The 23,412-nt window shown below is 51.5% G+C and overlaps 12 protein-coding genes across 16 annotated transcripts; 7 read left to right on the top strand and 5 right to left on the bottom strand.

Annotated features, from left to right (window-relative positions):
• Positions 1 to 12: 12 nt before the first annotated feature.
• PPTG_11809 (hypothetical protein) lies at positions 13 to 1,068 on the top strand (the record flags this gene model as incomplete). Its single annotated transcript, XM_008906988.1, has 2 exons — positions 13 to 676; positions 757 to 1,068. 2 exons carry the CDS (start codon positions 13 to 15, stop codon positions 897 to 899), a joined length of 807 nt encoding a protein of 268 aa, XP_008905236.1. The 3' UTR covers positions 900 to 1,068.
• Positions 1,069 to 1,125: 57 nt separating this feature from the next.
• PPTG_11808 (hypothetical protein) lies at positions 1,126 to 2,191 on the bottom strand (the record flags this gene model as incomplete). The annotated part of the gene is made up of 4 exons (XM_008906987.1): positions 1,126 to 1,173; positions 1,242 to 1,370; positions 1,836 to 1,956; positions 2,085 to 2,191. 4 exons carry the CDS (start codon positions 2,189 to 2,191, stop codon positions 1,126 to 1,128), a joined length of 405 nt encoding a protein of 134 aa, XP_008905235.1.
• A 36-nt stretch (positions 2,192 to 2,227) lies between these two features.
• Positions 2,228 to 3,949, bottom strand: PPTG_11807 (hypothetical protein). The gene is made up of 2 exons (XM_008906986.1): positions 3,062 to 3,949; positions 2,228 to 2,987 (listed from the first exon to the last, which is right to left on the bottom strand). Exons 1-2 carry the CDS (start codon positions 3,853 to 3,855, stop codon positions 2,552 to 2,554), a joined length of 1,230 nt encoding a protein of 409 aa, XP_008905234.1. The 5' UTR covers positions 3,856 to 3,949; the 3' UTR covers positions 2,228 to 2,551.
• A 584-nt stretch (positions 3,950 to 4,533) lies between these two features.
• PPTG_11806 (hypothetical protein) lies at positions 4,534 to 4,956 on the top strand (the record flags this gene model as incomplete). The annotated part of the gene is made up of 1 exon (XM_008906985.1): positions 4,534 to 4,956. The coding sequence occupies one exon, from the start codon at positions 4,534 to 4,536 to the stop codon at positions 4,954 to 4,956; it is 423 nt and encodes a 140-aa protein (XP_008905233.1).
• A 183-nt stretch (positions 4,957 to 5,139) lies between these two features.
• On the top strand, positions 5,140 to 9,555 carry PPTG_11805 (hypothetical protein; the record flags this gene model as incomplete). The annotated part of the gene is made up of 1 exon (XM_008906984.1): positions 5,140 to 9,555. The coding sequence occupies one exon, from the start codon at positions 5,140 to 5,142 to the stop codon at positions 9,406 to 9,408; it is 4,269 nt and encodes a 1,422-aa protein (XP_008905232.1). The 3' UTR covers positions 9,409 to 9,555.
• PPTG_11804 (hypothetical protein) lies at positions 9,449 to 10,868 on the bottom strand. Its single transcript, XM_008906983.1, has one exon. It carries the CDS (start codon positions 10,635 to 10,637, stop codon positions 9,606 to 9,608), a length of 1,032 nt encoding a protein of 343 aa, XP_008905231.1. The 5' UTR covers positions 10,638 to 10,868; the 3' UTR covers positions 9,449 to 9,605.
• Positions 10,869 to 11,417: 549 nt separating this feature from the next.
• Positions 11,418 to 11,576, top strand: PPTG_22876 (hypothetical protein; the record flags this gene model as incomplete). The annotated part of the gene is made up of 1 exon (XM_008906982.1): positions 11,418 to 11,576. The coding sequence occupies one exon, from the start codon at positions 11,418 to 11,420 to the stop codon at positions 11,574 to 11,576; it is 159 nt and encodes a 52-aa protein (XP_008905230.1).
• Positions 11,577 to 13,153: 1,577 nt separating this feature from the next.
• PPTG_11803 (hypothetical protein) lies at positions 13,154 to 13,819 on the top strand (the record flags this gene model as incomplete). The annotated part of the gene is made up of 1 exon (XM_008906981.1): positions 13,154 to 13,819. The coding sequence occupies one exon, from the start codon at positions 13,154 to 13,156 to the stop codon at positions 13,817 to 13,819; it is 666 nt and encodes a 221-aa protein (XP_008905229.1).
• A 137-nt stretch (positions 13,820 to 13,956) lies between these two features.
• On the top strand, positions 13,957 to 15,344 carry PPTG_11802 (hypothetical protein; the record flags this gene model as incomplete). Its single annotated transcript, XM_008906980.1, has 2 exons — positions 13,957 to 15,201; positions 15,264 to 15,344. The coding sequence occupies 2 exons, from the start codon at positions 13,957 to 13,959 to the stop codon at positions 15,342 to 15,344; spliced, it is 1,326 nt and encodes a 441-aa protein (XP_008905228.1).
• Positions 15,339 to 17,671, bottom strand: PPTG_11801 (hypothetical protein; the record flags this gene model as incomplete). Its single annotated transcript, XM_008906979.1, has 4 exons — positions 15,339 to 17,111; positions 17,173 to 17,371; positions 17,450 to 17,544; positions 17,616 to 17,671. 4 exons carry the CDS (start codon positions 17,669 to 17,671, stop codon positions 15,476 to 15,478), a joined length of 1,986 nt encoding a protein of 661 aa, XP_008905227.1. The 3' UTR covers positions 15,339 to 15,475.
• Positions 17,672 to 17,727: 56 nt separating this feature from the next.
• PPTG_11800 lies at positions 17,728 to 21,143 on the bottom strand. Of its 2 annotated transcripts, XM_008906977.1 has the most exons (2): positions 20,266 to 21,143; positions 17,728 to 20,204 (listed from the first exon to the last, which is right to left on the bottom strand). In XM_008906977.1, exons 1-2 carry the CDS (start codon positions 21,089 to 21,091, stop codon positions 17,854 to 17,856), a joined length of 3,177 nt encoding a protein of 1,058 aa, XP_008905225.1. In that variant the 5' UTR covers positions 21,092 to 21,143; the 3' UTR covers positions 17,728 to 17,853. The 2 variants fall into 2 exon arrangements, with proteins under 2 accessions (XP_008905225.1, XP_008905226.1); XM_008906978.1 differs by having other exon boundaries at positions 17,728 to 21,112.
• A 124-nt stretch (positions 21,144 to 21,267) lies between these two features.
• PPTG_11799 (hypothetical protein) lies at positions 21,268 to 22,967 on the top strand. 4 transcript variants are annotated; one of them, XM_008906976.1, is made up of 6 exons: positions 21,268 to 21,510; positions 21,571 to 21,690; positions 21,751 to 21,790; positions 21,858 to 22,030; positions 22,110 to 22,180; positions 22,264 to 22,967. In XM_008906976.1, exons 1-6 carry the CDS (start codon positions 21,289 to 21,291, stop codon positions 22,514 to 22,516), a joined length of 879 nt encoding a protein of 292 aa, XP_008905224.1. In that variant the 5' UTR covers positions 21,268 to 21,288; the 3' UTR covers positions 22,517 to 22,967. The 4 variants fall into 4 exon arrangements, with proteins under 4 accessions (XP_008905224.1, XP_008905222.1, XP_008905223.1 ...); XM_008906974.1 differs by having other exon boundaries at positions 22,110 to 22,967; XM_008906975.1 differs by having other exon boundaries at positions 21,268 to 21,690.
• Positions 22,968 to 23,412: the final 445 nt, after the last annotated feature.

The raw sequence follows: 23,412 nt of genomic DNA, 5'->3' as shown, positions 1-23,412 counted from the left end.
GCCTCGTTCACCATGTCTGCGTCGGTGTTGCTGCTCAAGGCAGCGGACGAAAAGTACAAGGCTGCTTTGGAGCAGAGCCCCGACACGGGATCTTCTCGACGGCAGTTGAAAGCGCATTTCACGGATGTGTTGACGTTTGAGTACCTCAATGCGGAGCTGCTACTGGACGTGCTGACCCACCTGGACCGCTACTGCGGCATCATGATCACTAGTCCGCGCAGCGCAATTGCTGTGTGCAACGTAGTTAGTGCGCTAGATGCGGAGCTGAAGAAGGAGGTGCTGGAGAAGCTGCGAGCTAAGCCCGTGTTCTCTGTTGGTGAAGCCACGTCACGCGAGCTGCAGCCTCTCGAAGTGGTCTGCAAAGGCGACGACGCAGGCTCGGCCGATTTGCTGTCCGCGTACTTACATCAGGACGGCGTCTTACCTGCGGACTGCGAGGAGAAGCCTATGATGTTTCTGTGTGGCGACAAACGCCGTGATGTCCTCCCCGATAGCTTCCGTTCTCGAGGTCTCCCGCTTGAAGAGCTGGTCGTGTATCAGACTTGCGCCGTGCAGACTGTCGAGTTCCCTGCAGAGTGTAAGGTGCCGGACTGGATCGTACTCTTCAGTCCTAGTGGACTGAAAGTGGTCAAGGACCTGGATCTGCCATGGGGGTCTATTCGCAAGGCTGCAATCGGTATGTACTTAACCGCTGGCATACTGTAGAATTCTAGAGATCTGTAAGGACACTGACAGTTGCTTATGGTCTGTTACCAGGTAAGACGACTGCTGCTGCGCTGCACGAACACGCATTTGCTACAGAACAACCATTCTGGGAAGCGGACGTAATTGCGCCGAAGCCCAAGCCCGACTCCCTCGCTAACGCTATCTTCGCCTTCGAAGAAGAAAACAAGCCGTGACGCGGCAGAATAACACCTGTAAAACCTGCCATCACGTCCAGAATTCAGCAGCTACCACGACAAACTTAACATTGTTGACGATGCTCATTGTAGATTTAGCATTGTCGACTTCGAACCCACTTTCGGTGGATATTATGTCCGTAATGACCATCGTCTTCTCTGCTCTTCCTGTCCATGTGTAGATCCCTTTTGACCGATAGTATCTCTCCATCTCTTAGTCTTTGATTTACTCTTCATCCTCCGTCTTGCGCGGCTGCATGGCGAGCTTCAGAGCCTGGCACGGGGAGATTAACAAATGTAATTAGACACGTCGATCACAGTAGAAAGAGGCGACAAACATACCTCCGCGCCTTCCCGTCGCGCGTTCCAGTCGGCGATGGGGCCGGTGATGATCTGCATGGTGGCCGCGACGATGCCGCCGGTGAGCAGGTAGCGAGCGATTGCGTTCATACTTGGAGTTGGCTTCTGAGGCTATGGCGCGCCCGGTGGAATCGTTCACCGAGGCTAGGTTAAAAATACCGGTACGAAACGGTAACAGTGACAGCAGTTGTTTGTTTAGTTGAGGTTCAGCAACGTTGCAGGTTTGCATCATTCAACAGCAAACCAACGTTCCACCCGTTCTCTATTTGCCCACGTGTCTTTGCTAGGTCACAATGAACGTGGCAAGTGCGAATGGCAGCCACGTCTTGAGGAACCCACGAGTGTCGACGTATTTCCCGTTCAAGAACATCCAAAAGCACAAAATCACCATGTTCCATGAGCTACGCCCGCTGAATGGAAACTGTGTTAAGCATTCCGCGACATACGAGTGGCAATTGTCCAGAATACATGTAGGCACGCGAGCAAACCCGTAAATAATCATCATAAGTGTTCTAACAACCATGTTTGGCAAGCCGTACAAGAAGTTGTAGGTGTGGGTGCTATAAATTACCGAACCTTTGGCCACGGCTTCATCCCAGCGAGTAACTTGATCGGGGGCAACATCCAGTTGCACGTATCGTGTCGAACAAAAGTTATCTCGGCCGATCGTGTTGGTACTTCGAAGTCGTGGATTACTCTAAAGGATAAAACGCATTCACAACAATTATTAATATTGTCACAACACTAGGCAAGTAGGTAACAAAATCGAATTGCTACCCCTTTGAGTCGGCGATACCGAGGTGACCGATGAACGGGAGCACCCACCTGATTACGGGGATCGGTGACCACACAACGCAAAAGGGAAAGCGGTCGGTGCTCTGGTCGATCACCACCACGCGCGAGCCGCTGGGCGTGGAATTGCTGTTCGACATCTGTTCTGATAAGGAGAAAACAATAGCAAAAGCGACTTCCACGCATCCAAAATGGACTAGTTAAAGCATGAGGTAGTTGAAGCTGACTCGAGAATACCTTATAGGAATTAAGAGATGACTCACCATGAGGAGGGACCACTACAAGTTGCCGTGCAGTGTAAGTTCGAACGCGGTTATTCTAGAAGTCCACTTACTGGATATTCCACAGAGTCGGTTTTTGGCTTTCCCACCAAGCTGTGTCAGTCAAAGAAGCAGCTCCTACTGCGATCCAGGTTGTATTGCAACCGCGTTGGCTGTGTAGGAGATCAGCTCCTTGAAGTCATACGTGTTGAGTGGTTAAACGCTGAATACTTCCTGTGCCTACCAGTCGAGCACGAGCCGTGCATCCGCGTCCAATGGCCCCTGTGCGCCTAGAACGGGAAGTGTTGACGTAGGTGAAGATGACACTCTTGGGCGGAATGGATCAGCCACTTGGTTGTCCCCCAGTGTACTGCGGCTATGCCCGGTGCTGACACTCTCCGTGCCCGTGTAGCTGGAACTGGACGCGAACGAGAACTCAGGCTCGGACTCAATACCGCTGGCTTCGATGTGGTCGTCCACGCTCCAGTGTGCACTGCCGATGACGCTCTTGATGCAGAGCACGCAGAACAATCGACGGAGAGGTTTCTTACGCTTGGCATCCAAAGCGAAGATACCCTTCTGTCGTGAACAGTCCCTACACACGCTCTGATGACAGCCAGCGCACGCCGGGTAGCTTCCTAGTAGAGGCTGCTTGGAGCAGACATGGCACGCTTTGCTGTGGATGGAAAAGAAGACAAACCGGTCAACAGGAATTCATACTGACGCCATCATCAAGTAAATCACACGCACCTTGTGGCGGTCCATCCGTGGCTCTCCGCTCGCTCCATCAACGCGCTGAACTTCTTGGCGTGGCCACTCGTAGGGCTGTGCACGACGTTAAGCCACGTCGTGGCAACTCCGTAGTAGATAACCTTGTCCGGGTATTTGCCGAATTTGTAGATGGATCCCCAGAGGAATATCTCCGTTTTGTTGATATCACGTCGCGGGCGGTACAAATAACACGTTGCCGTGTGTTGACGCTGCATTCCGGGTATGACTTCCATGGGCCACTCCGGACGGCGAATCGATTGTAGAGTATGGTAGCCCCATTGTTCGCCGTCGGCATCGACAGTCAGACCCATTCGCTCGTACGTCAAGACGTCGCGGTCCCGCATCAAACCCCACACGGACTTCGCTGCGAACCACTTGACACCAGCGAACCGGAAAGGATCTTTGACGCTGCGCCGTTCACTGACGTTCATTACGGCGCCTCCAGCCAGTGGATACCCTAGTAGAACCTTGGCTGTTCGTAGATCCTCGGTCGTATCACAGTAAAGCCCGCTTAACACGTCCTCGATGGAGCCGTCGATCAGTCCCGTTCCAAGCATCAGTAGCACCGCCGGGTCAGGCGTACCGTTGACGCTGTGGTAGACGCTCATGGACTTGCGGCGACGTACGTATTCCCACTGCTTGGGGTTGATGTGCTCCGGATCGAACTTGGAACGCTCGGCCATGGTCTCCAATAGGAAGATGCGGGCCGATTGGTCATACTTGGCACGCTCCTCGTCCGTGAGCGAGATCTGCGGGATATGGTCCTGGTACATGGCCGACAGCGTTCCGAGCGCTTGTAGGTGAAAGCCAAAGTGAGGCCACAGGATATAATACCTCTCACCTTGGTCTCCGCCATGTTGCAGAATCCGTCTGCGCATAGTTGCATCGATGGCAAGACGAGCCAAAGCTCAAGACATCACACGTCACAGACATACGGCTGCGTTTCCATGTACATGTACACGTCAAGCTGCTCGAGTTTACGCACGAAAGATTGAACTCCGTGATACCACTTCAGCAATAAGATCTTGCACAGTGTCGTCAACGTGACAGTGTCGATCAGCTGAAGGACAGCACTTTACAACTTGCAACTTGCACCTGCAGCGGCCGTTAGATGCTTTTCGAGGATTATACTGTGCAATACTCACTAGGTCGTCATGAAGTCACCATCCGTCAGGTTACCAACGATGGTGTCGTTAATGAAGGCGTCGCAATGAATTCATGACTAACGGGTGGCATGCACCCACCGTCGCGTCCCAAGTCATGGCATTTAGCTTCGTTAGCCTCATTTCTCAACCTGCTTCATGTGCGGGACGTGGTTTTTTCAAGGACCAAAAGGGTTCGAGGTGATAACCCCCCGCGATCAAGCACCGCGCGGACAAGCAACCGAGGCTTCAAGTCCCCGTCAAGCAGCGACCAAGACCTTGGTCGCTGCTTTGACGCCAACTCCGAAGATGGCAAACACCCAGAGCGTTTCTGACGGTCGGATCTGCGTGAGCTGCTTCAGTCCTGGAACGACACTATCCGTTCTGGTCGCAGTTCCGTGTGGTCATGTATTCTGTAAGTCTTGCATCTCCAGGCGCTGCACTGTCGCTTTAAAGGATCGCACTCTGGTTCCAGCGCACTGCTGTGGTTTGGAATTCCCGACCGAGTATGTCAAGGAGGCGCTGCAGTCCGCAGACTTCACGACGTACTCCCGTTTCTTACGCGAACGTCAATGGAAATGTACTACTCTCCGCTCGGATGTCGAATATGCTCAGATGGTCAAGCGCATTGGCGGGATGCAGTGCCCAAGATGCGGAGTCGGCGTCAAGAAGATTTCAGGGTGTGATACCATGAAGTGCTTCTGCGGCAACCAGTTCCTCTACTTGCATTGACAAGTCGAGTTCCCAGTACACGTTCACGTACAATTGCGTTGGTTATCACTGTTGAATGTTCACGTCGAATGCGAAGTTGCCAACCGTAAGAGATCCAAATCGATCTTGAAACGACGCGTCTTCCTAGTCTCCATTGCAAATCCCTTCCATCTATTGCACTAATCCTTGTGCGTGTGTGTTCCCATGAGCGGTGACGCCTTCGTCGTTGTGTTCTTAAAGCCGGAGATCGCGACAGGTTTCTTTAAGTTCGCTACGAGTGATAACGACAGTGAATCGGATGATTCTCCATCCACAGAGCCATCGTCATCGATCCCCGGAGTCTCAGCAGTCGAAGCTGCGTTCTTGTTACCGAATGGCCAAATAATCCCAACTGTTCTTGCTCGGATCAAAGATAAAGGCTTTGAAATCGTTCAGCGTCGTATGAAGGTGTTGACAAAGGCTGAAGCACGACATCTCTTCTCATACGAACAGCAGTACCGATTCAAGGACGATCCAGAGGCTTTTGCGGCCTATTTGAACTCGATCACCAGTGGTCCGAGTCTCGCGTTGGTACTTAAGCTACCTGCAGCGTTGGCTTTGGGTGATGCCAATGCTGCGATCAAGAAATGGGTAGAATTGGCCGGAGATTGGGACCCCGTCGTAGCTCGTAAGAAGGCGCTCGCGGCGTCGACTCCGCACGATCAGTGGCCCCTTCGAGCTCTCTGTGGACTCAATACGGTGCAAAATGGCATTTCTAGCAGCCCGCACGTGTGTTGTTCGCGACGAGAACGATTCTTTCTGATGCCACCAGCAGTGCCAAAGCTCGAGCAAGCTACAATCGTGTTGTTACCGTCGTTTGACACGAATTATCCAGAAGGTAAGGAAATTCTACTCTCGACTATCGCAAGAGAGACTCAAGCATTTGTAGTCGAAAACTATGAGAGCTATTCTCTTTCTGATGATCAAGTCGTCGCTCTCTGTGGACTCACCCGTACAACGGGGTCAGAGCAGACATGTGCGAGTGTGGTGCAGCTTACACTGGAGACCGTGGGCAGTAAAGGTGTCGATGCTATCGTTGTAGAAGGCCTTGACTTAAACTACACGCTACGGTTTGCGGTGGGTCCAGCCAACGTGGACTTGGCCAAGCTGTACTTCCCTGAATCTGTACGGGCTCAAGTAGCTTCTAAACTACCATCGGTAGAGCTACCTCCAGATCTTCATCCCAATGAGGCAACAGACGACGATGCGTTGGGGTTCGAGAGCGGTTTATTCGTCTCTTTCGACTCGAAATTTACTATCACACATAGCAGTGAAGCGGGTGTTGGGAAGGGGCCACCAATTGAGTCTACACTGGGCCTCATCAAGCCAAATGCCGCTTGTAAACCTGAGATTGTTGCTGAAATACTGCGTATGCTCAACTTGTTCGGATTCAAAGTGGAGCGGCAACGCCGTCTGCTGCTTTCTCGGGACCAAGCGAGTGCGTTTTACGCTGAACATCGTGGAAAACCATTCTTCGAGACGTTGTTGGAGTTCATGACAAGTGGAGAAATCGTAGTCTTGCATTTGTCACGTCCCCAGTCCATCAAAGCCTGGAGAGGACTCATGGGGCCTACGAACAGTAACAGAGCTCGTGAGACGCACCCATGGACTTTGAGAGCACGCTTTGGTATTGACGGTACTCGGAATGCTACTCATGGTAGTGACTCCACTGCTAGTGCAGCTCGCGAACTCTGTTTCTTCTTCGGTAGTGCTGTATCTGCTTCGTCAACCGCAACATCGTTGAACGTCCGAACCGTGGCTCAGCGACCAGTAGTGCTATCAGGAATTTCAGAGACCAGTGTTGAGAAGATACTGACGATAGGATTGAAAGAGCTCGTTGAGAAGAAGGTGACTGATCCGCTGGAAGCTTGTCGATGGCTGGGAGAATGGCTTGTAAACTATCGGTCTCGTGGACTTGAAGAGGGGCATGAAACGCACAACGTTCGAGAACCAGTTCGTGCAAATCTAAGTACCAGCGTGAAGCGAGTTGTTGTGGGAGGAAATACTCTCAAAACGCACAAAATTGTCGCGATTACTCTGGATACTTCGATCATTCATTTGCGTAGTGTACTACTTGATACTCTTCATAAGCGGTTGGAAAACGATCGCTACGAGGTTGTTGATGTCGCGGCTGAATTGGAGAAATATACAGCACTGAATATGGCTGTAGCTAATCTCGTGAGACTACTGAGGAATTGTGGTCGACGTCGCTGTGTGCTCTTCGGTTGTGAAGAATTTGCAAAGAATTCAGTTTTCCACCATGAATTTAAGACCCAAGCTCCTGCTGAGTGGCAAATCAACTTCCTAGTTCGCTTGGATCTCGAAAACTCGAAAACTTCCTTCACAGATTCCTCTTCATTCGATTTACCAGTCTTCCACTTTAGCCTCCCTCAAGATCTACAAAACGATGGAACTCTCCATGGGTTGTTCCAAGCAGTATTTGACCCGAACATCACTCTGCTAGCAGATCCTGAAAAACTGGTACCTGTCACTGTATGGACTCAAGTTGCAAAACACTTTGGCTTCCACCTGCTTACGTTCGAAGATTTTATCAATTCAGTGAAGAATTGCACCGATAACTCGGACGATACTCGACTGCTACTTGAATTATCACGTTCACGATCAAACATACAACCACTTTTGATTCTCACCATTCTTCGACGTGTAATTCTTGGATTTCTGCCTGGAATCAACACATTTGATTACAAATTCATGCTTTTTGGTTTCCCGTGGTCAAATATTCAACTAGCAGAGCTGGAGCTGACAGTAGGAAGTCCGCAATGTCTGCTGTACATTGGAGAGAAAAAGCAGCGATCCAAACCTAAATCCAGTTTACCAGATTTGCCAGCGTGGATCTCAGCGTACCGAAAGAAAGGACTTGTAAAACGTATCTGGATTGACTCATCCGTTAGCGTTGATCGTGCCGCAGTGTGCTCTGCAGTGCAGCGTGCTATGCTTCCCATGATCGGCTGCTTTTTGGGCAAATGTGACGGCCAAGAGCTTGAGTCTCTGCAGATTGCAGCCAAAACGCAAGGGGTTCTCTGGGTCGATTGTGTTACTGTCATCCCATCCGTACAGAAGTTGCGAGAGTTGTTGCTGCGCGCTCATGCTGGACGAGAGAAGTTCCTCCTGTACGGCTATCCACAGACTTCTGCTCAGGCCGCAGAGCTCCTGAGCCTTGTTGGCTCTCCGCAATTCGTGATTCACAACTCGTCGGCTTCTCTTGTCGCACCAGAACTTCTTGCAGTCTTCGACGCTCACCCAGATATCTCGCAGCTAGATCTGGCTAGCTCAAACGGTCCGTCGAAGCTACGCTCAACCTTTTTCCGCAAACAAGTGGTTGCAGTAGTTGGCAGCGTCGACACGCTGCATTTGCCGCAGCTTCGTGACGCCGTGGCACCGCTAGGATACGACGTCATCGAGTTTAACCACAGTCAAGCTTTTCACGATGAAAGCGAACAAATTCATGAATTCGAACGTCAAGTCCAAGATATACAAGCTCCACGTTGTCTGGTTATTGGAGCGCCGGAGTCATCAAGTTTTTATCATGCTTTGGAAGCTCGGATCGGGTGCTCGATGCACAAAATCCTGATCTTGCAGCATGTTAAAGTCCGTGTTCGAACTCCTGCGATGGACGACGAGGACTCGGCCGGTGATTCGGATGAAGAGCAGGGCCACGTCCACATCGATGAAATCGAAGACAACAATGCGAAACCCGCAATCAGATGGCGAAAGGTGTTTCAAGCGCTGAGTCCACAGCTCTCGCAGCTTCTTCAGAGCTTTGCATCGGCTTTAGACTCGTCGATCTCAATCGACATCGTCGGGTTCCTGGAAAACACCCCACGCGGCTCGTCTCGAGTCGTTCAAGACGTCGTTGAACGTCTGCGTCCGCGTTTGTTCGGTGTGGTTGGCCACCGTTTCTCGTTCTATCAAACGGCGGCACGAAGCTTCTGTCGACGGCATTTGGTGGGCTTTCTAGACCTTACTAACGTGTCTAGCAACCGTGAAGCATTGGAACAAGTCGAGACTCTCATAGCGACCACACCGCATTCGAGTTACTGTCTCGACGGCTTCCCCCGTTCGTCACTCCCAGATGCGATCACTGCATCCGTGTCCTCGACACCTCGTTACGTGGCTCAGCAGCTGTGGGAATTGGACCGTCGACTGGGCAAAATGACTACTCTGGTCCACTTTACCGCGACGTTGGAGGTGCTGGAGGATCGAACACCTACGCAAGTTACGCGTCGAATGCTGGAATTGGCTCAGGACGATCTGGAACTCACGTCCACTGACCTCGTACGGTGGTTCACGACTGGCAAAAACCACCAGACGATCGCCGAGGTCACGTGTGACCGAACGGTCGAGGACGCGCAGAAAGAGATGGACAATATCTTGCGGTGGACTCTACGTCCAAGCCGACCTGCCGTCAAGTAAAAAGGCGGCGTTGGATTGTAGGAATCGAAGATGGTCGCGACGAGGATTGCTAGTGATACAGTGTATTGTTTCCAGGGGCTTACGCGGCCCTTCATTTCCATCTACTGCGACATCGTGTGGACATTTACGCCTCATATCATACCATCTTCATACATCCTATCTACATGGTGTCTACGCACTTGTTATACTGTGTCCGTTTAGCTCTGTTGTTGAAGCGCTCGCTGCTGTTTGCCGTGCTTGATGCAATAGCCGCCGCTACGAGCTGCGTGAGTGCAGCCCTCGGTCGCGCAACGTTTGCCGCCTCCGTGTGAGTAGCAGATGCCTCCGGACTGAGCACTTTTAGTGCAGTTAGCCACCGCACAGCGACGGCCGCCGCCGTGCGAGATGCAGAAGCCGCCACGGTGTGCGCACTTGTGGCAACCCGGCATCTTGCAGAAGTGGCGTCCGCCGTGCTCCATGCAAAGACCTTTGCGTCTGGCGTCGTTGACACACCCGTCGCGACGGCACTTGGCTACTGGTTTCGAGCTGCCGGTGCTACCGGTGGACGGCGTGGGGCTAGCTAGAACGCGGGGCTTGTTGCCCACCGATGCCGACAGGAACATTGTGTTGTCGGTAAAGATCGGAGACCGTGCAGTGTAGGTCACTGCTGTGGTAGTGTACAAGGGGCTGCCGGGCTGGACGGTCGAGTCGTAGCTCGGATAAGCCGAGACAGACACCGACTGGCGGTCACGGGCACGGGTGGGCACCACCGTCCTCAATGCTGGCAGATACTGAGGCTGCGCGGCTGGAGACGGTAGCACGAGGCTCGGAAGCGGGTTGGTGGTGGTCTGGACGAACGGCGTCTGGTTCGGGGACGGGAACTGCGGAGCCGGTCGGCCGTGGATGTGATCATGGCAGTATCCCTGCATCTTGCCAAAGTTAGCGCATCCCTGGAACTTGCAGTACTCGAGCTTGAGCGGATTCAGAAGGCTGCTGCTACCGACCACCGGGAACCGGGACGTTGTCGTGGTGTTAGCAGGACTGATGCTGCCGATGGACGGCAGTAACGGGGTCGTCGCGATGGTCGACGTGGTGTTGGCCAGATTAATGGTCGGGCTGCAGTTGCTCATGAGTTGGCGCTTCATGTCGTCGGGCTGCTGCATCATGGCCGGGTTGTCGAAGTCGGTGGTGTTCCGGGCCTGTGTCACGATCCATGGGTGGTCCATTGCTCGATCGGGTACTGTCAACATGTACTTTTGCAATCTGTTTGGGTGGTAAAGCTGATCTTTCGATTCCCAAACGCTGGTCCGAGGCCCTGTGCGTTCAAGTTCAAATTCGCAAATGGCAGTGGTGTCCAGCCGGGCGGCAGTCGAGTTAACGTTAACCCTGGCCAGCCGGTGCGCGATCTGCAAGCTTTTGACTTTCCCTGCGGATTCGTCACAGCACCTTCGATCAGAGGATTGGATCGGGGCAGATTTTTCTTCAAGCTGTTTTTCTGTGGCGCGAGTGTCACTGGGTAAGCGAGCTGAGACTAACAGAGAATTACTCTTGGACTCAGTAAGTTACTGCCGAGTTAAGGCCAGCAGGCAGGTGTGTGTGTGCAGCGCGCCAAATTTGTGGCGGGTTTAGCTTCGCCGAGACGAAACAGCAACTTGCTGGCAGCAAGAGCACTCGCTGGCGGCGGCGCTGATTTATTTTGGCGCAATGTACTTTGGAGCCATAACGGCAGCGTCATTTTTGAGGCCGCGCCACATTGCCGGAAGATGCCGGCGCCTTCTTCAGTTGACTAGCGTTGCGCGTAACTACCGATTTTATTTTGCACAACAGTGTACTAAAGTATATATTTGCAAAAGATCGCCTCGACAGTGGTACGGTGGAATCCAACTGCCGTTGACTTGAGTTTTGTATGCCACGTTACGTATCGCAATATTTTTGAAAGGATGCCAAGTTAGCTGGCGTACTTTGGCGGCGCCAGCCCAGAAGCTTCCGCTCGGCATTCCATTTCAAGACAACCATAGAGATCGGAGACCATGGATGGCTGCAACAACGCTCGTTGCATTGCGGAGGCAAACCTGAAGGCCAAAACGAAGTCCCGCATTGCACGATCCAAAATCTTAGTGGCCTATCCAGCTAATACGTGGTCGTCCAATGCAATGCGGCGGGACTATCGCAGCCTCAACACCGGATAGATCGGCGGTATCAGACAAAGATGCTGGCTGCCATGCCGAGGCTTTGGTGGTTCAGTGGAGCCGCGCGAAGCGTTGGATTTTTGTAAGCAACACTGCTCGTGCCGTTCCGCCTCGGTTTGGGGCAAATTGGCGAGACACGACGAGCTCCAACCTAGCACCTGTGGGGTGAGTCCCATCAGTTCCGCTTAGAAGCGGGGCTGTCACTAGTTGCGGATGCAGGAACCAATTGCAGGGTTTCGCTGCTGCTGCTCTCGAGATGTCAGCGACATGACACGAAAGCTGATGCACACCATGTGGCATCTTGACACTTGTGGCTCTTAGTCTGCCATACGGCGCGCTTGGCGAGATCCGGACGGGCTCTGCTAAATGTCCCTTGCCATTTCAGCGCCGTCCACCGGCTGGTGGTTTGTTTTGTGTAGAGATGACTAGCAAAAGGCTGAAGTGTATTTCACGTTGACAGTCCACAATCGACCGACAGGGAAAAGCTGACTCGACGCGCTCCTCAGCTGGTGAGCTCCTTTGACCGGCTCATGCAACGCGACAGGCCGAGCGGACAGATATTCGGCGTCTGCAGCTGGTTGTTTGCAATCGAGCAAGTGTGGCTCATGCGTTTCGGCATCGAGCGTTCGGGTTGAACGTCGCCTGTCATGCAGCACTGAGAGTCTCGAGACAGGTCTAAAAGACCTAGCTCTAAACGCGAAGCGAATGATCTTGAAGTCATAAACGCTGGAGTTGGATAGGCAACCTCGGAGTCAGCTGCAACGAGTCCCACAACATCGCAAATCGGGGCCATCCTGTCTATCCAAGGCGAGGATATGCAATCCTCGAACACTCAACCTTCGTCGAACGGACGGCGAGACCCGAATAAGCTCCACGAATAAGCCGGTGAACAAGGCCGGTCGCTTATTCGTCGTCGGCAACCGCCACCACATCCCGAAAAGGGGCTTCGCTTTCTTCGTGCAGCTTGCTTGGAAAGGCGGAGGACCATCCATTCAAGCGGAGGCAGACGAGAAGATGAGTGAAAGTGTCAACGCCCCGATAAATCGTGTCCATCCCCGAGTGCATGGCGTCGTGACGATGACTTGATGACCTCTGCTGGCATTGCGGCCGTGTTACACGTAGCATGGCTCTTGTTGGCTGTGCGCTGCGTTGAAATTGCCACGAGGCGTGCAGTCTTTCATGGTAGGTATTTGCCGGGATAACAACTTCAAGTTGTCACATACAAATCTCCATATTATTCTTCCACAAATGAAGAGCAGTAGTAGAGCCACAACCTATAGTGGTTATTACGTGTGATAGGTTTTACGATCACTGCGAAGCCTCATAGGAGCTGTCAGTGCGCACACTCGCTGAAACGAAATCTACCGAGTTCACGTCCGCAAGTTCCTCTGGATGAAAATGGGATCCTCTACGGCACATCAATCGGATTTAGGAGCAGCTTCAACATGGAGCATAGAAAACTTAGCACAACGTTCTCGCGGATAGCAAGCAGTTTGTCTTATCAAGCATATTTCGACAATTATTCTGCATCACAGGTCATTCTTCTGAACAGGATTTATTTTCTCCATATCTCAACCATGAGTGCGAACGCGACCGAAGTGCTGAAGAACCTGTTGATCTTGCAGCTCGAGGGCGTTAAACGGCTCGTGAATGAGTATCACCAGCAGACTGAGGCCTACGTGCAGCAGTTCGGGCATCTCCCGCTGTCTCAGGAGCCTGCGGACGCTGCTCACGAGACACGCATCACGTTGCGGAGTCTGGCAACGGCTTCACCGTCACTGGCTGATGGCTGCGCGGTCTCGGAGGTCATCCTCGACGCTACTAAGAAATATTGCGGAGCCGACATGTGTGCGACTTCACCGGAGCATCTCGAGAGCTTTCTAGCTGTCTCTAGAAACGACGTTAAGACCGCCGAGGACCGCGTGCATGCGCTGTTCGTGCTGGACGCGACACTGGCCAGTGCTGAGCACCAGAAGGAGATGCAGTCGCGGTTCGAGCGTCAACAGGGCTACGATTTGCTCGTCGAATGGCTCGCAGTCAGCTGCAGCTACAACGACGAGACGTCCAAGGCTTTCACGGAGCTACTGCTGCTTGTATTGCAGCGCCATGTGCCAGCTATTCCATTCACCGCCAAGACGGTGGTGAAGAAGCTGGCAAAGTACAAGAACGTGATGAAAGGAAAGAAGAACAAAGCTCTGCTGCAGAATGTCGTCAACCATTATCGAGAGAAGATTAACTCGTAGCCTGGTCAAAGGCCAGCCCTTTGCAATAGGCTAGTTTTCTCTTCATTATTATTAGGCTGTGAAACCCACCCAACCCTGTGCATTTTGTTTGTTCTCTCAATTGCAATCGGCCTTGCACCTGTGTCAGCAGCGCAGGGATGGAAGGCTACCTGGATCACCTGGAGACGACAGGTCCTACAGGTCTACACAAGAAGATCTGGGCACGTCGCTTTTTCAAGTTAAATAAAACCTTCCACGTGCTCGAGTTCTTCACGGACGAGACGCAATACGAACGCAAAGGGAAGCTAGAGCTTTGTGGTGCTACTGTGTTCACTGCAGATGAACTTGGTGGACTACTGAGTGACGACAAATCATCAGTCGAGATGTCGAGGCGATTCATCTTCAGAATCACAGAGAACGGCAGCAAGAAGCACCACTATTTGTGTGCCAATCTCAGTGGCGTTAAGGCTCCAGTTCCACCGACGTACAAACTGGCGTCTTCTACTCGTGATTATCTGGAAGAATGGCTTCGTGCCCTCCGGACAGCGATTGCTGCTGCAGATGATACTCCTCTATCGGCGGTGACGATGGGACTGGGTGAGCTTAATGCACAGATTGGAACCTTTATGAATCACATGCATCTCTCGGCTCTTATCTCGAATAGAATCCGCGAGCACGGGCAGTCGATACACGAAATCACTGTGAAGGCGTGGATTTTGGAGCGCGAGCTTGTGGTAGACGAAGATCAGGAAGATTACCGCGGCGAAATGTCCTGGCAGGTACTGGAATATTCGTGCGCTTGGAGGATTCGGAAGTCGACGGCAGAACTGCGAAACTTTGACGAACAATTGCGACTGCTCTTTGGCTCTAGCGTGCAGAATCTTGTGTTCCCGTCGAGTTCATTTGGCAGCAAACTGCAACAGCTTCATCTTCACACTTCTGCAACTCAAAAGGAGGCTGAGAACCAACAGCGCATGAAGATTTACGACGCGTATCTGCAATCTCTGTTGCGCTTACCTGCATTTTCGTCTTTTGGTAGCGACGCTAGCACAATGCTGGATACCTTTCTTGATATTTCTCCTCATCTCACACCCTTCCGCAAATTGGAGAAGGAAATTGGACAGAGCATGCACCTCCGTGATCGCAAAGTGGTACCGTGGAAAGACCGTGAGCGTTTCGAGATGCTCTATAAGATGCACCTTCAGGTTATTGCTACCCAAGAGGAGAATTCTCGTCGTGTTCAGACGGAGTATCTCCGCAAAAAGTCTGACACGAGTCATCGCCACCGACACAGTCGCCACCGTTCTAGTAAAGAGAGGAATTATTCAGAAGCTGAGGAATTCGCTCCTGTGCCTGTGGACTTCTACGTCGCTCCTCTACCAGCGCCAACGACGGCAACTGAGGTATGTGCATTCTTAGTTTTATTTTTCTTCATGTTCTGATTTTTTATGTTTTCTGTCTGTAGGAGTCCCGCCCCGGCGAAGCTGTTCAAAAACGTATTGCCCGAATCGGCCACCGCCTTGTGGTTGAAGCATTTGAAGCGTAGATCTGTTATTTTACACAGATTTTTCAATAGATTAACTTTACTAACATGAACGATATACCACTCGTATCGTATCGGCATGAACTGCGTAAAAAATCACTTGCCAATTACGAGTAGAACTGGAAGGTTCTCAGTCACCAACCACAATCGAAATCGTCGTCGCTGTAGCGGCCACGAGACGTTGGGTTTGCCTTGACTTGATTGTTGCTGTCGTGCTCCAGCTTATTGTTATCCTCATCTTCATCGTCATTAGTGTCGTCCTCGTACTGCTTCCATGGGTCAGGAGAAGTCTTAGTTGGCGACAGAGATGGCGGCAACGGGCCACGCCCTGCAGCTTCAGGGTCCACAATGCTAGCCTTATCCAGAGCAACTGTAACATCACCAGTAGGTTCTTGTACTGTTGTTTGGTTTGACCCAGTTTCCTCAGGAACCAAGCTGCCAGTATCATCTTTCTTCTTCTCGTTACTTGATATTGGCGGCCTGTCCGCTGCTGGTGAAGAACTCGATCGAGGAGAAGATTCGCGACTACGACCAGAAGATATGGATTCCCTAAGCTTGGTAACCATACTTACCGATGAGGATGGTGGTGTCAATACCGTTTCGCGAGCATGCAGTTGGTTTGTCGACTTTCTACCAGACATGGCAGATCGATTCATCGCTGTAGTTCTGGTGACATTCCTCCCCAGACGAGTTCCTTTGGACGTATTTAGATCAACACAGACGTGCAGATAGTCAGGATCCACTGGACCACCCAGTTCCTTGAGCATTTCCAATGCCTCACGATGCTCTGCCTTCAAATCCGAGAGTGACACACCACCTCTCACCTTCATCTCTTTTTTTGATCGGATAGACGGCGCGATTGCAACGGCTACGCTTGAAGACGCCCTTCGACTTGCAGCTCCAGATGTGTGTTTGGTGCCTGATGAGTCTTTGTTCATGGTTGCCGTGGCACGTGCAGCTGGGGTTGAGCGCTTCTTCAAAATCCCTTTCGGTCTGGTCTTCTCGCCGTTTTTAGAGGCTGAAGAGCCGCTCGATGATGCACGAGTAGCACCTTTTGCACTCTGGTTACTCCGCGAGGAAGCTTTCGAATGGACTGCGGGCTGTGATGCTTCTTTACTGGGCTGTTCACTATTTTGCCGAGCCGAATTGTGTTTGTCTCGGTTTGATTTCATGATTTGCTTCAACTGTTCAAACTTCCTTGTAACCGAGAAATCCAGCTGCGGCACGATCGAGTTGCTATCGTCGGGAACTTCGTTGTTGTCCAGCTCACGGACAACTTGTAAAGACCTGGTGACGGGTGAATTGTGCAAATTGTTATCGTTTTCACTCTCAGATTCGTGCTCTAAGAAGTCAAGAGCGCTTCGATCAGCCGATGAAGGAATAGCATCCTGACGACGTGGCGCGTACAAATTCGAGTCGCTTTGAGTAGCAGACAGACTGCGTTTCTCGTCGGTTGTTTCTAGCAGCCTCGATAGAGATGACGTGGTCGTCATTGACGCTGGAGCAGATCCATTGTTATTCGCACGCTGTTTGCGAGCTGATAGACGCTTAGTCTTGCCGCTGTGGAGAACTGGTAGCCGATGATTCTCTCGTGATGGTGGGTATTCACTTCCTGTGCGTGCTCGTCGTGGTCCTGAACGAGATATCCCCGATGCGCTCTTAATTTCCTGGTGATACTTTGCGTCATGCTCTGCAAAAGCCTCGATTGTTGAGGCAGGATGGAACAGCCCGTCAGCAGCAGCATTGTGATCAAACTCGTCAAACATTGATCTAACACGACAAAAGTCAGCAACACCGGGTTAAAGTTCGTGATTTCTTAATGAAAGCTTACGCGCTGGTGCTGAAAGATGCTCGAGTTGGAAGCGGGAAAACATCTTGACGGACAGTATCGAGCATGCTGGTCTCGTCGTCGCTCGTCAACTGAGGTTCTGCCTTATCTTTATACGCTTCGTTATAGTTACTGCTATCTTTCGAATTATTATCGTCACCATTGAGATGTCGTCGAGCTGAGTCGGGAGCTTTCTTCTTCTCTATAGTCGAGGATAACATACAAACCGTGTTAGTGATCGAAAGCATATGCTTTGTGTCAATTTCAACAGTACACAGACTTCGTAGTTTGTTCTCTATCGCTGGATGCAACTGGTTCGACAGAGTCGATTTCACATTCGTCAATCTTTTCTTTCGAGTGACCTCAGCTTTCGCCCTGCCAAAACAATGTTTTCAACAGAGTTAGCTGACAAGACCTCACTTTCTTCCCGTGTCCTTGGAACGTACATCATCCTGGACGAGAGCAGCGAATTCTTCTTCGGATCGCCCCAGTTGTAGTCCATACTTGTAAAGCACTTCTTGGTCCCTGTTTGAATACAACCGCTATTCCAAACATAGATTTACCGAGAATTTGTTTTTATTCAGTTGAATAAAACAACAATAGCATGTTTTATTCATGTCCTGATTTTCATAGCGAATTCTACCAGTCACGAGTCAAGTGATAACCCCATCGCTTGACGTTTTTTTACTCTTCCTTTACGTCGACTGGGCTCGATTTGTTGTCGTCGTTCTCTTCAACTGATGCAGTATCCTTGTTGGATCCGATGCGAGCTTGGCTCCAGTCCGGAATTACTCCACTGTAGCCATAGTCGAAGAACAATTCGTCCCCAATTGAAATATCTTGCTTCGCGTAAATGCCGATGCGGTGGTCTCCGTTCACAAGCATGATTCTGGCGAAACATTTCGGGTCTGCTGAGTCGTGATTCGCAAACTTACTCTTGTTGCCCTTGCGGGTGGCATCCACAACGGAGTCTTCCGTCAGATCGAACAGGAAACTGATCGTCGTCTTGTCATAAACATTGCCACGTCGCTCTGCTTCGTCTTGAGACAGTAGCGAACCAGTGTATTCATACAGGAACTCGCCCTTCTTCACACTCTCCAATGCGTACGCTCCCCACCCGTGGGTTTCTGAAGCAGAAACTCCGATTTTGCGCATCTGGCCGCGCATGATATTGACATTCCCGCAGGTTTTAAGCTGCGCAATAGTTTTGCCCTTGCTTTCCTCATCAGCCATAACAACTGGAAGCTCGCTGGCACCGCACGAGGTGCAGACGTCAGGATCACATTCCCGCGCGGCAAAATAACATGGACACTCGGAAGTTCGACACTGACCCACTTCACAGTGGCATCCAGGGAAACGATTCGAGCAATCGGGAGAGCAACCACAAGACTTTTCACAGTAGTGATCACGACGCATGCACGAGCATTGCGCTGAGTCACAAGAGCCACCATCATGGTTGCATGGGACATACTCGTGATTCGCACCACGGTCCTTCATTCGCTGGGAGCGCGTGCGTCGGAGATGCTCAAAGCTGTTGCCAAGCACACCATTGGATCTCTCACGATTCCGTCCGTACGCGGCACTTCGAGATATGACAAGTTCGCGAAGATCATCGTGTGGTCTGTTGTCACGCACTTGGAGGAATTCAGCGACTTCAGCACAAGTTCGTGTGGCAATCAACTCTGCTAAAGCGCACGGGTTGGGGCCAACACATCTCTCCAGCTTGTTCAACAGAGCAATTTCTGAGCCATCCCACTTCTTGTCCTGTAATGCCTTAACGCTGATGATTTCTTCATCTTGAGCTGTATCCGATACAGGCTTAGAGCAGTGAGGTCCGCAGCGCAGATCAGCAGATAACAGCTCCGTCTTCCTATCCTGTGTCATTGATTGATAAATTCCGTCAAAGCCCAGGTACTCCGACACGTCCGATGTCTTGGAGCGAACCAGCTTTTTCAATCGGATCGCGCTCAGCTTTGAAGACGCCTTAGTGCTTGCAGCTGTTTGGGCACGCATAGACCTCCGCGTCGATGCAGCATTATCAGCAGCTGGGTCTTTTGGTCTATCCTCGTTGTCAGTGCTGTCCACAGCGGGTGCCTGCTCGGACATTGGTTCGTCCGATTCCGGAGTTTGTTCATCATCATCTGCATCATCCTGCTCTTCCTCCTCTGCCAGCTCCTCTGCCAATTGCTCTTCTTCAACACGTCGCCACAACTTTGCAGAAGCCTTCACTACCGGATAGCTTGGGTCGATACGAACGACACGAACAGGCTGCTCACGGCCATGGTTTCGACAACTGTACGTACAACAGCGGCGGCAGAAGAAATCCTGATACTTAACCACGAGCTCTCTGAATTCCTTCGATGGAGCTTTTCGCACCCCTGTATCGCCATTTTCCTGGAGGTGATTCAATAGTACATGTGCTGGGAGCGGCTGTAAACGTCCACGAAGATGTGCACCAGTTCGTGTTGCCAAGCACTCCTCGAGAAGTGTGGTAATTGTCCTACTACTGCTTTGCTGTGCTTCCAGCTCCTTCAAATGTTTCTTGTACAATCTCTCCCGAGTAACGCGTTCAAAAATATCGGAATAGTTGGCAAATGGCTGCGAGAAGGCTCCACATCGCTGAAGCGCCTCAAATACAGCCTGATCCCCTCCGCACGCATTCACCACGTACCGCAATACGTACTCGTTGACCTCGTTATCCATTCCTACAAGGGTATCCTTGCAAACTTCCATGCTGGAGAACTGTGGCGCCTTATTCTTGGCGCTATTGGCACTGAAATAAGGCACAAAACGAATAATTGGATCATCTTCCACACGATGAGTTCCACATGAGAGTATACACGTCGTAGAGCGCGGAATTCCAGCAATCTTGCTGAGATACCTCACCACTTCGGGGTAAACTTGTTCAGAATGATCGGCCTCGGTTCTACCAAGCGAATAATGAGGACGAAGAACTCCTTCCGGCGCGAATTCGTCGTCTCGGAGAAGTCTCCGCGCAGCAATCTTCTCTAACCGTGAAATCTGCAACGGTAGTCCTGTCGACATCATAATAATTAGCAAATACCATAACATCCTACACTAAAATCAATTCCTTACCGGTAATTGTGCACGCTTTTTCACGTATCACTGGTCGTTGCTCTAGATACGCCGCGATCTGTTGTCGAGTATTGCCAATAATTCTATTGGCACGAGCAACATGGCACTTCTTGATCATCGGCGTGGCTTCTTCTATCAATTGTTTGACTCGCTCCTCCACCTGCAGCTCCTCTTTAGCTTCTCCACGGGTCCCGGACATCATCGTTAGGGGCTTGGACGTTAAGAATTCAGTCGACATTGCACATTTCTCCTTCAGCTCGTCGCTAAAACCCTCCAATGGGGCGTCAAACTTCAGTGCAAAAGGTTCCAAAATGCCGTCTCGGTCAGGTAGCAGATTTACCGGAGCCTCGGCGAATTTAAGGTTACGCCATGCTGTTGAGTGCAGCGTGGCGTCCTGGATGGCGTCTTCATCCCGAGCGAAGCGACGTTTGCGCTGCGTATGCGCTCCATCTGCCTCCAAATTGACAAGCGATACACCGCCTCGAAGTGGCAGCTGCGGTCCGCCGTCTGGGGAGCGTGGACTCATGTTGCGGCGCAGCTTCTGGCGCTTAGTGCGTCGTTCCTCGGCGCGTTTCTTCTTGGAGCTCTTGGCGGGGGATTCGACCGTCTCGCCCTTGCGTAGCTGCGTGGGGGAAGAGAGCTGGGTGCGGCTCTTCTCGTAATTGATACGCTCCATCTCGCGCTCCTGCGCCATCACTTCCGAAAAAAGCACACGCGTCTCAGTCTTGCGATGCGTGCGACGCGGCTCCGCCGACGACTCGCGACTGCGCTTACGGCTATCGGAGGACGCGGCGCCGTCCGACATGTCGGCGTCCGGAGCCTTCATGTGCGCCTTACAATCACTCTCCAATGCGGAACTGAGCCACTGGCGGGAAAATGGATCGCCACAACTGATGATCGATTTGGAAAGGTAATATTTCAGAGAGAGACATCTGGAATTAGAGTTTTGTAAGCTGATTGGATAATAGAAGTATGTCTTATATGATTAAGGACACAGCGTCAGTTTTAGCGTTAGAAAGTAATATGAGGATGGCATTGCGCGCACTTGGACGCCGCCATGACTGCATGCGTTCGGCGCGGCGGTGGCTGAGCGCGGAGCGTAAGGTGCGGCCTGCGCTTCGACTGGAGTCGGGTGCCTGCGGACTGCCACACCCGCAGAAGCGTGCTACGGGCGGAGAAGACGCCTGGTTTATCAGCGGCAACACAGTGGGTGTCGCGGACGGCGTCGGTGGCTGGGCGCGCAAGGTAATTGACTATGCATATATTTTTTGTATGTATGTTGTATTAAGCTGGTTATGTGATCAGGGCATCGACTCGGGCGAGTACTCGCGTACGCTGATGAACTCGGCCAAGCGGACGGTGACTGCCTCGGATAAGACACCCACCCCGCTGCAAGTGCTAACGGTAGCACATCGCAGCGCGCAGGTGAGAAGAGTATGATCTGATGTGGTGAAATACTGGCTCTGATATGAGGATCTTTGACAGTGTCCGGGCAGCTCGACGGCGTGCATCGTGCAGCTGAAAGGTGATGAACTGTGCTATTCGTATATTTTTTTCTTGTAGTTATTGACTTGAATTTACTGTGCGGACAGATTTGTCGTTGCAGGCGATCAATTTAGGCGACTCGGGTTTCCTACTGTGTCGGTTGCAGCCAGACAAGGCAGAGGGAGGTGCGCTGAGGTGGCAGGTCGTGCATGAGACGCCTAACCAGTGCCACTACTTCAACTGCCCGTATCAGCTCGGCTTCGGTGCAAACGGAGACAAGGTCCGTGCTAGTTGGCTTAGCTTAACCTTGTGTATGATGCTGAACTGACGTGATGCGTGCTGTATATTTGCAATTGTAGCCTGAGATGGGCGAAGTGTACGACCTCGAGACACAAGAAGGCGACGTGATCGTGTTGGGCACCGACGGACTGTATGTTCTTCTTGTACATGTAATGCTTTGGCTGGATGGAATGATGGTTGCTTATCTGTTCGACTGTCGTTTCTACCTTACAGCTTTGATAATTTGTTTCCGAAGCAGATTGCAAGTCTTCTCGACACGGTATTGCCGTCCACGCCGGAACTTGACCACCACAGCATGGAGAAGGTGGCTTCATGCATTGCCCACACAGCGCATAAAGCTGCGAAAGGAACGAAATCCAAGACCCCTTTCGCAGTGGCGGCACAACAAGCAGGATACGAATATCTCGGTGGAAAGATGGACGATATCACTGTCGTTACCAGTCTGGTGACTTCCGATGGAACTTGAAGGGTCTTAGCGAGACTGGTGTTATTGCATAGCGCGAAACAATACGCTAATTTCCGTCATCGACTCCGTGAACGCATGATTGCGAGGATGGATGCTTAGCGCAACAACCTTAATCAGTAGGAACAAGTTGTTCCACAAAGAAACTGTTGATAACACTGGTGCTTGGGATTCGGACTATGGAAGGGCTTTCGCTAGGACCCTAGGGAATCAGTTTCGCAGAATAAAAAGTGCCGACTGAGGGACAATTATGAATCTACCGTCGCGTTAAATATCTGGCCATTCTTTTTCTACATAACACGGGTACAATATTGCGAAGCAATATACTTCAATACAAGTACTACAGCAGTACCATTGCAGTGGATCCAACAGTCCTGGTATCTACTAGTAGGTCGGGACAGGGTCTGATGATCCCAAATAATATTATTATTCGCAGTTCGAAGAACTGTTGTTATTGTGAGTTCTACTCAAAACTGGATTGCACGATTGGTTAATCGCCCACACTCAATGACCCATGCAATCGTTCAGCCTATCATAAATCATAAGGAAACATTACCGAAGATAGGTTTCAATTGCGCGCTGCAAAGCAGGGCGCACCAGCAACGTTTCCTGCATCAGCACGGCAATGGATCCTCAGTCTCACGTGTCGCTTGGGGCCGCAAGAGGCTTTCGATCAGCTGACACTTCGCCGGCGAATAGTGCGCGGAATGGCGCTCGCACGCGTGCATCGCCACATTCAGCTCGTGTATCGCCGTACCCTGAGCGCATTCGAACACCAACGGGAACACCACCACCTCCAGGACCAATACGACGGCGGACACCACCAGCAGTAACTGCCAGTGCACGCTCGAATTCAATTCCAGCGCCATCTACATCTCAACAGCCTACTCTCGGGGCAG

This window comes from Phytophthora parasitica, assembly GCF_000247585.1.
Source record: "Phytophthora parasitica INRA-310 unplaced genomic scaffold supercont2.25, whole genome shotgun sequence".
Taxonomy (NCBI): Eukaryota; Oomycota; class Peronosporomycetes; order Peronosporales; family Peronosporaceae; genus Phytophthora; species Phytophthora nicotianae.
Note: the sequence above shows the minus strand (reverse complement) of the source record. Positions and strands in the feature narration are given on the sequence as shown.